Source organism: Scomber japonicus, chromosome 21, assembly GCF_027409825.1.
Source record: "Scomber japonicus isolate fScoJap1 chromosome 21, fScoJap1.pri, whole genome shotgun sequence".
NCBI lineage: Eukaryota > Metazoa > Chordata > Actinopteri > Scombriformes > Scombridae > Scomber > Scomber japonicus.
The window spans coordinates 1258632-1271990 of NC_070598.1; the positions used below are offsets into that span (position 1 = coordinate 1258632).

Here is a 13359-nt window from a genome sequence, read left to right on the forward strand (position 1 = left end):
GCAGCAGGAGGATTCTCGCGTAGCAGCAGCGTAACAACGTCTGCTCATAAATAAAACTCAATATTCTCGTCTGCAGTGTCTTTGTGGACACGACTGCTTGGTGGCGTTTCGTAGTTTCTCTGAGTCGGTTCTTTGGAGTCATTCCTCCTTCAATTTAGAGCAGAGGAGTCAAACTCATTTTCATTCAAGGGCCACATACAGACCAATTTGATCTCATGTGGGCCGGACCATTAAAAAGATGGAGGGAAAGAAGGAAGGAAGGAAGGAAGGAAGGAAGGAAGGAAGGAAGGAAATAAGAAGGGAAGGAAGGAAAGACAGGCAAAAGGAAGGAGGGAAGAAAGGTAGGAAAGACAGACAGTGAAGGATGGACAGACAGACGGAAGGAAAGAAAGAAAGACAGACAGAAGGGAGGGAGGAAGGAAGGAAGAACAGAAGCAAAAAAGGGAGGAAGGGAAGAAGGAAGGAAGGACAGAAGGAAGAAAGGCAGGAAGGAACGAAGAAAGGAAAAAGGGAAGGTAGGAAGGAAGGACAAGAGCACAGGATGGCAAGTGGGCGGGCCGAACCTGGCCCACGGGCCGCATGTTTGACACCCCTGCTTTACAGATTCTTTTTTAAATGAGAGAAGTTTCACATTATAAATGATAGTTTCATCCTCCAGCCTGTAGTGCACTGCAGAGCCAGCTGGGGGCGCCATTGTGCCTTTTGATACCTGATGGAGAAGAGGATCACATGTAAAATAATTAATTCAGGAGCTTTTTCAAACCTCTGTGCACATTTAAATATGTCAAATGTTTTGTATTTTCAACAGTGAAGTCCGCATCTCACTTCCACAGCGATCACACTAACGGGGGGGGGGGGGGTGCAGAGGAAGCCTGAAGTGGACAAGGAATTAAAAATTACATTAAATCTTAAGTTAAATTATTGCAGAAGAATCCATAATGTCCATAAAGTCTCAGATCATCCTGCAGCAGATCTGGACTGAGAGGGTTAAATGGGCTCACTGGTAAACTGGCAGGAACTGAGCAACAAGTCAAAAGTTCAAGGAAACATCCGGTTTGTGACCAGAAGGTTGTTGGTTTGAAGTCCAGCTCTCCTTGTCACCAGTAATGTCATGTGAGCTGCTCTCAGTGTGAAAGTGATTCTGCTGCTCGGTCCAGAGAAATGCACATTAAAAGCAGCTAAATTAAATTAAACAGTTTAGCGGACGGGAGCGTGCAGCGCAGCACCCAAACCCAAGTACTCCAGGTTCTCCGCTGCAGGCAGAAACAGACCCGTCCTGGTGTAAGTGGTGGAGGGTGCGGCCTGGGGCAGGAAGTCAGCCTGGTAGTCCGGGTTGTCGAGGCTGTCGCTGGCAGCCAGGGGGAGCGAGTTTTGGGCAGTGTTCAGGTATTCAGGTCCTCCAGGAAGTTGGGTGGAGTACTTTACATCCTCCAGCGGGTGGAGGAGCGAGGCGGCGCCCCAACCCAGGCTCAGGTCCTCATAGTTAGGATTCAAAACCTCCGACAGCCGGCTGCTCTGACTGGTTTCACTCATACTCTGGTTCATGTACTCTGGAGAGAAGAACAAGGACAATCTAGTTCATTTGGATTCATTAACCCAATATTTATCCATCTTAAATATTTACTTTATTTTCTCTGTTGTCAAATGTCTTTTGTTATTGTCTTTAACCCTTCGTAGGTCTGCTCAACTGTGACTGGTAGAGGTCACTTTGTGTCAAAAACTAAATCTATTGAGCCCATTGTTTAGCACTAGTATGAGGAATGTCATGCACAGACAGACCATCAGGTTGTGCTATGGTTGCTATAGATACAGGTTGTTCTATGGTTGCTATAGATACAGGTTGTGCTATGGTTGCTATAGATACAGGTTGCTCTATGGTTGCTATAGATACAGGTTGTGCTATGGTTGCTATAGATACAGGTTGTGCTATGGTTGCTATAGATACAGGTTGTGCTGTGGTTGCTATTGATACAGGTTGTTCTATGGTTGCTATAGATACAGGTTGTTCTAAGGTTGTTCTATGGTTGCTATAGATACAGGTTGTGCTATGGTTGCTATAGATACAGGTTGTGCTATGGTTGCTATAGATACAGGTTGTTCTATGGTTGCTATAGATACAGGTTGTGCTATGGTTGCTATAGATACAGGTTGTGCTGTGGTTGCTATAGATACAGGTTGTCCTATGGTTGCTATAGATACAGGTTGTGCTATGGTTGCTATAGACACAGGTTGTGCTATGGTTGCTATAGTTACAGGTTGTGCTATGGTTGCTATAGATACAGGTTGTGCTATGGTTGCTATGGATAAAGGTTGTGCTATGGTTGCTATGGATACAGGTTGTACATGAACAGAATGAGTCTCTAACATGTTTTTAATAAAAGTTTAGAACCAATGAGGTGTGAATGAGTCTGTAGAGGCTGTAAAACATCACATTTAGCACTCTCTTGGTGTGGCCTACAAAGGGTTAACATTTGGATGAATAAAGTACCGTGGCTGGTGATGTCTCCTTTATCCAGCATGGTCTGAGTCGGATCGGTGATGTAACGCATCACAACGCTGTTCTCTCTGACTGGATGACCGTTCTGAGACACAAAACACAGACTGCTTATAAAATACCGTTCATGTGTATTTATTGCTAATCATCTGTCAGTGTTAATAGATTTCTGCACTGCTTTCTGATATCTGCCAATAAACTATAACATAAATACTTAATTGACTAAAAAACTAAACTTTTCCTCCAGCTGCACACTTACCGCGGCGCCGCAGGCACGGTTGTCATGGTTACCCAGTCCCTTGTAAGGCAGCAGGTATTCGTCAGCGTCGACCACGTCGTCCATGTCGTCAGAGCTCAGAAGACGAGAGTAAAACCTGCTGTCTGTCGGACTGGGGAGGTCGCCCTGAAGAAATGTTTAACTTGGTAAGCAAACCAAGTCCTTTAACTGAAGACATAACAATCACACACACACACACACACACACTACCCCCCAACACACACACACACTGTACCTGTATGACCAGGTATCTAGAAGGGTCTCTGGCCATTTTAGAGAATTCCACTATCAGCTCTCTGAATTTGGGTCGACTGGACGGATCGATCATCCAACCTGGAGACAGAGAGAGAGAGAGAAGGGTTAGGGTTTACATTTACTCCCAGGCGTCCGTTATACTCCAGGTGCTGTGGAGATATTTCTGTTCTTTACATTTGACCATGATCATGTAGACGTCGATGGTGCAGATGGGGGGCTGAGGAAGTCGGTCTCCTCTCTCCAGCACCGATGAGATCTCGCTGGCTGGGATTCCATCGTACGGCTTTAAACCGAACGTCATCAGCTCCCACACCGTCACACCTGGAGACAACAGAGAGACAGATGTTACATCCTAAAGCACTGGTTGGTCTAAAGTAGGGCTGTCAGTGTTAACGTGTTAATCGCGATTAGATTAATGCAATCCATAATTATTTTTTCTCATTTTAATGTTGCAAGCCTTTTTGTCCCTTCTACTCCCCCGTAGACGGCTCCTCTAGCTGTAGCGCTATGCTTTGAAGTGGCCTCCTGCAGTAAACCTACCGCGCTGATGGAAAGTAAGAGAGCTACTGGACTTTTGAACGGCTTGTTTAACTTTAAAACACTTCCAGACGCTTCAGTTGACAAGTCAAAAGTAAAATGCAACCTGTGTCAAACGGAGTTTAACTACCACCGGAGTACGTGGAGTTTGAGTTAGCACCTCCACGCTAAACACCCAGGTGCAGCCAAGCCAGCCTCAGCTGGAAAGGAAACGGAATATTTAAACAGGGGTGTCAAACATGCGGCCCGTGGGCCAGATACGGCCCGCCGAGGGGTGCGATCCGGCCCACTTGCCATCCAGTGCTCTTTTCCTTCCTTCCATCTGTCCTTCCTACCTTCCTTTTTTCCTTCCATCTGTCATTCCTTCCTTTCTTCCTTCCTTCCATCTGTCCTTCCTTTCTTCCTTCTGTCCTTCCTTCCTTTCTTCCTTCTGTCCTTCCTTCCTGTCTCCCTTCCTTCCTTGTCTGTCCGTCCTTCACTATCTCTCTTTCCTATCTTTCTTCCCTCCTTCCTTTTGCCTGTCTTTCCTTCCTTCCCATCTTATTTCCTTCCTTTCTTCCTTCTTCCCTCCATCTTTTTAATGATCCGGCCCACATGAGATCAAATTGGTCTGTATGTGGCCCTTGAATGAAAATGAGTTTGACTCCTCTGCTTTATAGCATCTCTCTCATTGTTAGACTTTTTGACCAAGAACAACTTTCGGACCCAGTGAGAGAAGGTTGACTCACCGTAACTCCAGACGTCACTCTGATGTGTGTAAGTCCACTGCAGGATCGACTCCAACGCCATCCACTTTATGGGAACCTACGGGAAACCGGAAGGGACAAATGTTTATGTCTGATGTTAAGACCAGGTGGGGAGTTCTGGTCCTCTGAAATGAGGCCAACCAGGAAGTAACTTAGAGCTGCATTCTATCAAAAGGCCACCAGGGGGCGACCGTCTCTATACAAGTCAATGGAGAATTCACCAACTTCACACTTGTTGTCCTCCCGGGTCAAATTGACCCCGTCTTATTCTTTTTTCCTCCCTTCCTTCCTTCCGTCTGTACTTCCTCCATCCCCCTTTCTTCCCTCCTTCTTTCCTTCCCTCCTTCCTCCTTTCCTTCCTTCCTTCCTCCCTCCCTTCCTTCTTTCCTCCTTCCCTCCTTCTCTCTTTCTTTTCTCTGTCCTTCTTTCATACCTTCCTTCCTTCTTTCCTTTCCTCCCTTCTTCCTTTCTCCCTCCTTTCCTTCCTTCTTCCTTCTTTCCTTTCCTCTCTCCCTTCCTTCCTTCCTTATTTCCTCCATCCATCCTTCCTTCCTTTCCTTCCTTCTTCCTCCCTTCCTCTTTTCCTTTCTCCCTCCCTCCTACCTTCCTTCCTTCCTTCCTTATTTCCTCTGTCCTTCCTTCCTTTCCTTCTTTCTTTTCCTCCCTCCTTCCCTCCCTTCCTTCCTTCCTCCCTCTCTTCCTTCCTTCCCTCCTTTCCTTCCTTCTTCCTCCTTTCTTCCCTTCTTCCTTAATTCGAGGACAACACACACACATACATACATACACACACACACACCTTTCCTCCGTCGGCGTGGTATTCCTTCTCGTTGGCCGTCAGCAGCTTGGCGAGGCCGAAGTCGGTGATCTTCACGTGGTTCGGAGATTTGACCAGAACGTTCCTCGCTGCCAGGTCTCGATGCACCAGATGACGCTCCTCCAGGTAGTTCATGCCCTGCACACACACACACACACACACACACACACAAACACACACACACGCACACACACACACACACACACACACACACACACACACACACACACACACGCACACACACACACACACACACACACACACACACACACAGAGTCAGGAATCTGCATATTAAATTTGTTAAGTTTTACTCCATTGTTCCATTGTTGCCCCCCCCCTTCCTCCCTTTCTTCCCTCCTTTCCTTCCTTCCTTCCTCCTTCTCTCTTTCTTTCCTTCCACCCTCCCTCCTTCCATCTTTCCTTTCCTTCCTTCTTTCCTTCCGTCTGTCTTTCCTCCCCCCTTCCTTCCTTCCTTTCCTTCCTTCTCTCTTTCTTGCCTTCCACCCTCCCTCCTTCCGTCTTTCCTTTCCTTTCCTTCCTTCCCTCCTTCCTCTTTTCCTTTCTCCCTCCCTCCTAACTTCCTTCCTTTCTCCCTCCTATCTTCCTTCCTTCCTTCATCCTTTTTTTCTTCCCTTCCTTCTTTCCTCTGTCCCTCTTTCCTTCCTTCCTCCCTTCCTTTCTCCCTCCCTCCTATCTTCCTTCCTTCCTTCTTTCCCCCATCTTTCCTTCCTTCCTTCCTCCCTTCCTGAGTCCAGACTGACAAATAAATCAATGAAAGCGTATTAAAATGATTATATTTATCTTCCAACCCAACAATCATGAGACAAAAGGTAAAAATTCTCAGTTCTCCTTTTTTTTTTAAATTTTATTACCAGGAGTTCATGCACCTGATTGGCCACTGCAGGTTCAACTTTCCCTCTCTGCAGACTTCACACTGAGCTCTCGGCCTTGCTGTTTGGTTTTTCCCACCACTTAAAGACTTAAAGGAGACACTGAGCAGATCAACACATGCACACGTCTGCTGCTGCGTTCAGGTTAATGAGCCTCAGTAGGATTATAGAGCGTTGGAGCCTCAGGAGCAGATTAGCTTCTTACAGCAGAGGAGCCAAACTCATGTTCATTAAAGGGCCACATACAAACCAGTCTGATCTTATGTGGGCCGGATCAAGGAAGGAAGGAAGGAAGGAAGGAAGGAAGGAAGGAAGGAAGGAACGAACGAAGAAAGGACAACAGGAAGGTAGGAAGGACAGACAGAAGGAAGGAAGGAAAGAAGGAATGAACAAACGAAGAAAGGAAAACAGGAAGGTAGGAAGGACGGACAGATGGAAGAAACGGAGGAAGGAAGGAAGAACGGAAGAACGGAAGGAAGGAAGGATAGATGGAAGAAACGGAGGAAGGAACGAACGAATGAACGAAGAAAGGAAAACAGGAAGGTAGGAAGGACAGATGGCAGAAACGGAGGAAGGAAGGATAGAAGGAAGGAAGGAAAACAGGAAGGACAGATGGCAGAAATGGAGGAAGGAAGGAAGGACAGAAGGAAGGAAGGAAGGAAGGAAAGAAGGAACGAACGAACGAACGAAGAAAGGAAAAAAGGAAGGTAGGAAGGACAAATGGAAGAAACGGAGGAAGGAAGGAAGAACGGAAGGAAGGAAGGAAGGAAGGAAGGACAGATGGAAGGAAGGAAGGACAGAAGGAAGGAAGGACAGATGGAAGGAAGGAAAAGAACACAGAAAGGAAAGTGGGCCGGATGGCACCCCTGGGTGGGCCGGTTCTGGCCCACGGGCCGCATGTTTGACACCCCTGTCTTACAGGAATGTACTCTGAGACTCACCTTAGCGATCTGGACGCACCAGTTGAGCAGCCACTGGGCTCCGACGTGGTCGCTATGGTGACGGACGTAGTCCAGCAAGCAGCCGTACGGCATCAGCTGAGTCACCAGCTGGACCGACGACGTCAAGCAGATCCCCAGCAGACGGCACACATGAGGGTGATCCACGCTCGCCATCACATAGGCCTCCTACACACACACACACACACACACACACACACAAACACACAAACACACACACACACACACACACAAACACACACACACACACACACACACACAAACAAACAAATGTGTGGAGAGCAAAGTTTGTTAAAAGGCCAGAATCTGAAGTTCTCAGACCCTCAGCTGCAGAAGCTAGCTGTAGGGACGTGGAACCTCTCTGGTGGGGAAGGAGCCTGAGCTGGTTGCAGGTTGAGAAGTTTCGGCTAGATATAGTCGGCCTCACCTCGACCACAGGAGAGAGAGGAGGAGAAGAAAGGGAAAATGGGAATAAGACAGAAGAGAAGTAAAAGAAGATGATCTTACATCGAGGATTTCCTGGTTGGCTTTCTGTGACGTCGCCTCTCTGAGAACTTTGATGGCTACTGGGATCTTCACGTTTTCTCCATCAGGGATCCACAGACCCTAAAACACACACACACACACACACACACACACACATACACACACACACACACACACACACACACACACACACACACACACACACACACACACACACACACACAAACACACACACACACACACACACACACACACACACACACACACACACATATATCAGCTTCATCTTACGAGCTTCATGGATGTAGAAAAAGATAAAAACAGGAAGTAGTGAACAAATCTCAGAAGATTTGTTCTTTTTCTCTCTCTCCTTTATCTGGCTGTTGTGTTCAGGTGTTGGTGATGTGGGATGGGGGAGGGGAAGACAAAAAGGGGGGCGGGGGGTTTGCGGGGGGGGGGGTCTGTATAATTAACAAATCTACTCTACCTTGAAAACGGTCCCGAAGGCTCCAGAACCAAGAACCCGGATCTTCTTAAACTCTGTCTCCTTCAGGATCCTCAGCAGCGCCTGGTTAGGAGCTTCACCGCTGGGGGTGAGCGGCTCCACCAGCTACATACACACACACACACACACACACACATACACACACACAGACTGAAAACTAAACGAAATGATCATCAATGTTGGTTAACCCTCCTGTTGTCCTCGAGTCAAGGAAGGAAGGGAAGAAGAAGGAAGGAAGGACGGAAGGAATGTAGGAGAGAGGAAGGTAGGAACAAAGGATGGGAGGAAGGTAGGGGAGGGGAAAGAAAGAGAGAAGGAGGGAGGGAGGAAGCAAGGAAGGAAAGGAGGGAGGAAGGAAGGAAGCAAGGAAGGAAAGGAGGAAGGAAGGAAGGAAGCGAGGAAGGAAAGAGGGAAGAAGGAAGGGAGGAAGGTAGGGGAGGGGAAAGAAAGAGAGAAGGAGGGAGGAAGCAAGGAAGGAAGGGAGGAAAGAAGGAAGGAAGCAAGGAAGCAAGGAAGGAAGGGAGGAAAGAAGGAACAGTCAAAACAGACAGGGTCAATTTGACCCGGGAGGACGACATGAGAGTTAATTAATACGAGTTAAGAATACTATTTACCTCTCTCTCCTGCAGCAGGCGGCGTAGAGTCCTCTTCCTCCTGATTCGTCGTCGCCGTAGCAACACAAAGATGACCAGCGACAGGATGACAGCGACCAGGAGCCCGCCTACCACGGCCACCGCCATCGTAGAGTGGTTGGTAGCGCTGAGAGGACACAGGAAGCAGGATGCACTGGGTTCACTTATGCCCCTTTTCCACTACACAGTCCCAGCTACTCAACGTGGGAGGGGTTGTCTGCCGTGACTTCGTTTTACACGCGACACAAACACATAACCAATGGAGGACATGGAGGCGATGGTGTACTTGCTGCTGTATGTGTCTCTCTGTCACACACACTGCCTTCCTTCCTTCCTTCCTTTCTTCCTTACTTACTGTCTTCTTTTCCCTCCCTTCCTTCCTTCCTTCCTGTCTTCTTTTCCTTGCTTCCTGTCTTCTTTTCCTTCCTTCCTTCCTTCCTTCCTTCCCTCTGTCCTTCCTGTCTTCTTTTCCTTCCTTCCTTCCTTCCTGTCTTCTTTTCCTTCCTGTCTTCTTTTCCTTGCTTCCTTCCTTCCTTCCTTCCGTCCTGTCTTCTTTTCCTTCCTTCCTGTCTTCTTTTCCTTTCTTCCTTCCTTCCTGTCTTCGTGTCCTTCCTCCCTCTCTCCCTTCCTTCCTTCCGTCCTTTTTTCCTTCTGTTCTTCCTCCCTCCCTCCCTCCCTTCCTTCCTTCCTTCCTTCGGACGGACGGACGGATGGACGGAAGATGTCTGTCTGTCCTTCCTCCCTTCTGTCTGTCCTTCCTCCCTTTCTTCCTTCTGTTCTTCCTTCCTTCCTCCCTTCTGTCTGTTTGTCCTCCCTTTCTTCCTTCCTTCCTTCTATCCTTCCTTCCTTCTGTTCTTCCTTCCTCCCTCCCTTCTGTCTGTCCTTCCTTCCTTCCTCCCTTCTGTCTGTCCTTACTCTCTTTCTTCCTTCCTCCCTCCCTTCCTTCTTTCCGTCTGTTCTTCCTACCTCCCTCCCTTCCACCATAGGCAGCATCATCATCAGTTGGCTGCAATCTGCAACCTCACCACTAGATGTCACTAAATATTACACACTGCTCCTTTAAGCGGATTATAAACCGAAGTTGTATTTTTACCCTTTGCATCCAGACAGTCCAGGACCTGAACACCTACAGACACAGAGACACAAAAGGTCTTAACATTAATTTATTCAACATCAAAGACATCAGCAGGAAGTCTGAGGGATGAACGTGTCTCACCCCTGGGTGCAGTTCTGGTGGCATGGTTGGCACTGGTGCGTCACATCCGGGTATTTCCAGATCAGCGTGCCTCCGTCTCCCAGCACACCATGAGGACAGCGTGGCACACAGTGGGGGCCATCTTTAAAATGGGCGCACTGGGAACACTGGTCTGGACCCTGCAGGTAAGATAAAAGAAAAGTCATTAACAGTTCAATTTGCTCAGTTCCCCCTCAGTTTAATACAGAGGAGTCAAACTTACTTTCATTCAAGGGCCACATTACCGGACCATTAAAAAGATGGAGGGAAAGAAGGAAGAAAGGAAGGAAGGAAGGAAGGAAATAAGAATGGAAGGAAGGAAAGACAGGCAAAAGGAAGGAGGGAAGAAAGGTAGGAAAGACAGAGTGAAGGATGGACAGACGGAAGGAAGGAAAGAAGGAAGGACAGACAGAAGGGAGGGAGGAAGGAAGGAAGGAAGGAAGGAAGGAAGGAAGAACAGAAGGAAGAAAGGGAGGAAGGACAGACAGAAGGGAGGCAGGAAGGGAGGAAGAACAGAAGGAAGAAAGGGAGGAAGGACAGACAGAAGGGATGGAGGAAGGAAGGAAGGAAGAACAGAAGGAAGAAAGGGAGGAAGGACAGACAGAAGGGAGGGAGGAAGGAAGGAAGGACAGAAGGAAGAAAAGCAGGAAGGAATGAAGAAAGGAAAAAGGGAAGGTAGGAAGGAAGGACAAGAACACAGGATGGCAAGTGGGCCGGATCACACCCCTTGGCTGGCCGAACCTGGCCCCCGGGCCGCATGTTTGACACCCCTGGTTTAACAGCATTAGAAGCAGGACTGACCGGGCCGCTGCAGGTTGGGACCTCGTCCTTCAGCAGACACTCGCTGTGACACTCAACACAGCTGCTCTTCACCTCCACCTCTCTGGGCTCGCTGCGAAGTGACACACCAAGGCAAGGCAGGGTTATTTATATAGAGCATTTCATACACCATGGCAACTCAATGTGCTTTACATAAAACAGAAACATTAAAACATACAATTAACCACCCCCCCCCCCCCCATAATAAAAACAGTACAGAAAAATAGAAAGAGAGAAATAAAATGCTAGAATAGAGCATTAAATATAGATATAAATATAAATATAGATTGCAGCATAAAATAATAAATTAGCTTTAAAATCATTAAAAGGACATAGAGTGCAAATGAAAGATTAAAATGTAAAGTGCTTTAAAAGAGCTCAATCATAAGCTCAGGAGAAGAGAAATGTTTTTAACCTGGATTTAAAAATGATTTCAGTTCTGCTGCTAGTTTGTTCCAGTTGTGTAAAAGCTGCTTCACCATGTTTAGTTTGAACTCTGGGCTCAACTATCTGACCTGAGTCAGTAGATCTCAGAGCTCTGGGCTCAACTATCTGACCTGGGTCAGTAGATCTCAGAGCTCTGGGCTCAACTATCTGACCTGAGTCAGTAGATCTCAGAGCTCTGGGCTCAACTATCTGACCTGAGTCAGTAGATCTCAGAGCTCTGGGCTCAACTATCTGACCTGAGTCAGTAGATCTCAGAGCTCTGGGCTCAACTATCTGACCTGAGTCAGTAGATCTCAGAGCTCTGGGCTCGACTATCTGACCTGAGTCAGTAGATCTCAGAGCTCTACTGGGTTTATATTCTACTAACATGTCATTCATGTATTCTGGACCTAAACCATTCAGTGATTTGTAGACCAGTAGCAGAACTTTAACTGGGAGCCAGCCGAGTAAAGGTTTAAAATATTTGGAATGCTAATTAGGACATCCAGTTTGTTTTGATGCTTATTCGTGCATCGTTTACATGATTTCATATATTTAAAAATATATTCTATGGGTGACTGGGAGCCAGTGTAAAGACTTTAGAACTGACTGGGAGCCAGTGTAAAGACTTTAGAGCTGACTGGGAGCCAGTGTAAAGACTTTAGAGCTGGAGTAATGTGCTCTGATCTCTTTGTTGTGGTTCAAACTCGAGCTTCTTTGTCCCTTCCTTCCTCCCTCCCTTCCTCCCTCCCTCCCTTCCTCCCTCCTTTCCTTCCTTCTTTCCTTCCTTCTTCCTTCCTCCCTTGCTCCACCAAGTTTAGATAGACGTCATGGTGAATATGGCGCATGAAAGCAGCTCTCACCCCTGCAACCCCTCCTCCCTTCCTTCCTCCTTTCCTTCCTTCTTCCTTCCTTCCTCCCTTGCTCCCTCCTTTCCTTCCTTCTTTCCTTTCCTTTTTGCTCTCACCCCTGCAGCAGGTTACAGCGCTCCACACAGCGCCCCCTACGGTCAAAGTGTCGACAGGAGACACACATGGTGGGACCCGGACCCCAGCAGCCCTCCTCTGTACACTCTGGGTCACAGGTTTGATTCTGTTGTCCTGTGTCAAGACAGAAAAGACAAATTATTACTTTCCAATCCTTCACCTAACGCAGGGGTGTCAAACATGCGGCCCGGGGGCCAGGTTCGGCCCGCCAAGGGGTGTGATCCGGCCCACTTGCCATCCTGTGTTCTTGTCCTTCCTTCCTAATCTTCCCTTTTTCCTTTCTTCATTCCTTCCTGCCTTTCTTCCTTCTGTCCTTCCTTCCTTTCTCCCTTCTGTCTGTCCTTCCTCCCTTTCTTCCTTCCTTCTTTCCTTCCTTCCTTCCTTCCTTCCTTCCTTCTAACCTTTCCTTCCTTCTGTCCTTCCTTCCTTCCTCCCTTATGTCTGTCCTTCCTTCTTTCCTTCCTTCTGTTCTTCCTTTCTCCCTTCCTTCCTCCCTTCCTTCCTTCCTTCCATCCTTCCTCCCGTTTCTTCCTTCCTTCCTTCCTCCCGTTCTTTCTTCCTTCCTTCCCTCCCTCCTTTTGCCTGTCTTTCCTTCCTTTCCTTCCTTCCTCCCTTCCTCCCTCCCTTCCTTCCTTCCTTCCTTCCTTGTGTTCTTCCTTCCTCCCGTTCTTACTTCCTTCCTTCCTTCCTCCCGTTCTTCCTTCTTTCCTTCCATCTTTTTAATGATCCGACCCACATGCGATCAAATTGGTCTTTATGTGGCCCTTGAATGAAGATGAGTTTGACACCCCTGACCTAACGAGTCCGACACACATCCTGAAACCCACCGCAGGCGTCCAGGGGAGCGTTGTTGTTTATGGTGATGACCTGATCTCTGGATCTGAAGAAGCGACTCCACTTGTTGGGGTTGGTGTAGCAGAGTTGAGGGTTGTCCTTCACACTCACCCTCCCGGCGCTCACCTCCTTCAGAGAGCGCAGACCCAGCCAGCGGAGGTGCCTCGCCTTCACCACCGCCAGACCATGGTGACTGAACACACACACAGGAAATGATTATATGATATATGTTGTCCTCGAGTCAAGGAGGGAAGGGAGGAAGAAGGATGGAAGGGAAGGAAGGAAGAGAAGACAGGAAGGACAAATGGAAGGAAGGAAGGAAGGAAGGAAGGAAGGAAGGAAGGAAGGAACGAAGGAAGTAAGGAAGGAAGGGAGGAAGAGAAGACAGGAAGGACAAATGGAAGGAAGGAAGGAAGGAAGGAAAGAAGGAAGGAAGGAAGAGAAGACAGGAAGGACAAATGGAAG

At 47.8% G+C, this 13359-nt stretch overlaps 1 protein-coding gene across 1 annotated transcript in view; it reads right to left on the reverse strand.

Moving 5' to 3' along the window:
- Positions 1–557: 557 nt before the first annotated feature.
- Positions 558–13359, reverse strand: part of LOC128382094 (melanoma receptor tyrosine-protein kinase-like) — a 40321-nt gene continuing 27519 nt past the window's right edge. Inside the window, exons 12-27 of the mRNA XM_053342076.1 lie at positions 12888–13087; positions 12042–12174; positions 10631–10721; positions 9812–9969; positions 9689–9721; positions 8578–8722; positions 7946–8068; positions 7480–7578; positions 6955–7140; positions 5106–5261; positions 4292–4367; positions 3201–3347; positions 3007–3104; positions 2754–2897; positions 2489–2582; positions 558–1550 (exon numbers count right to left, since the gene is read on the reverse strand). Coding sequence (XP_053198051.1) covers positions 1198–1550; positions 2489–2582; positions 2754–2897; positions 3007–3104; positions 3201–3347; positions 4292–4367; positions 5106–5261; positions 6955–7140; positions 7480–7578; positions 7946–8068; positions 8578–8722; positions 9689–9721; positions 9812–9969; positions 10631–10721; positions 12042–12174; positions 12888–13087 — 2236 coding nt within the window. The 3' untranslated portion in view covers positions 558–1197. The remainder of the gene's footprint in view (positions 1551–2488; positions 2583–2753; positions 2898–3006; positions 3105–3200; positions 3348–4291; positions 4368–5105; positions 5262–6954; positions 7141–7479; positions 7579–7945; positions 8069–8577; positions 8723–9688; positions 9722–9811; positions 9970–10630; positions 10722–12041; positions 12175–12887; positions 13088–13359) is intronic.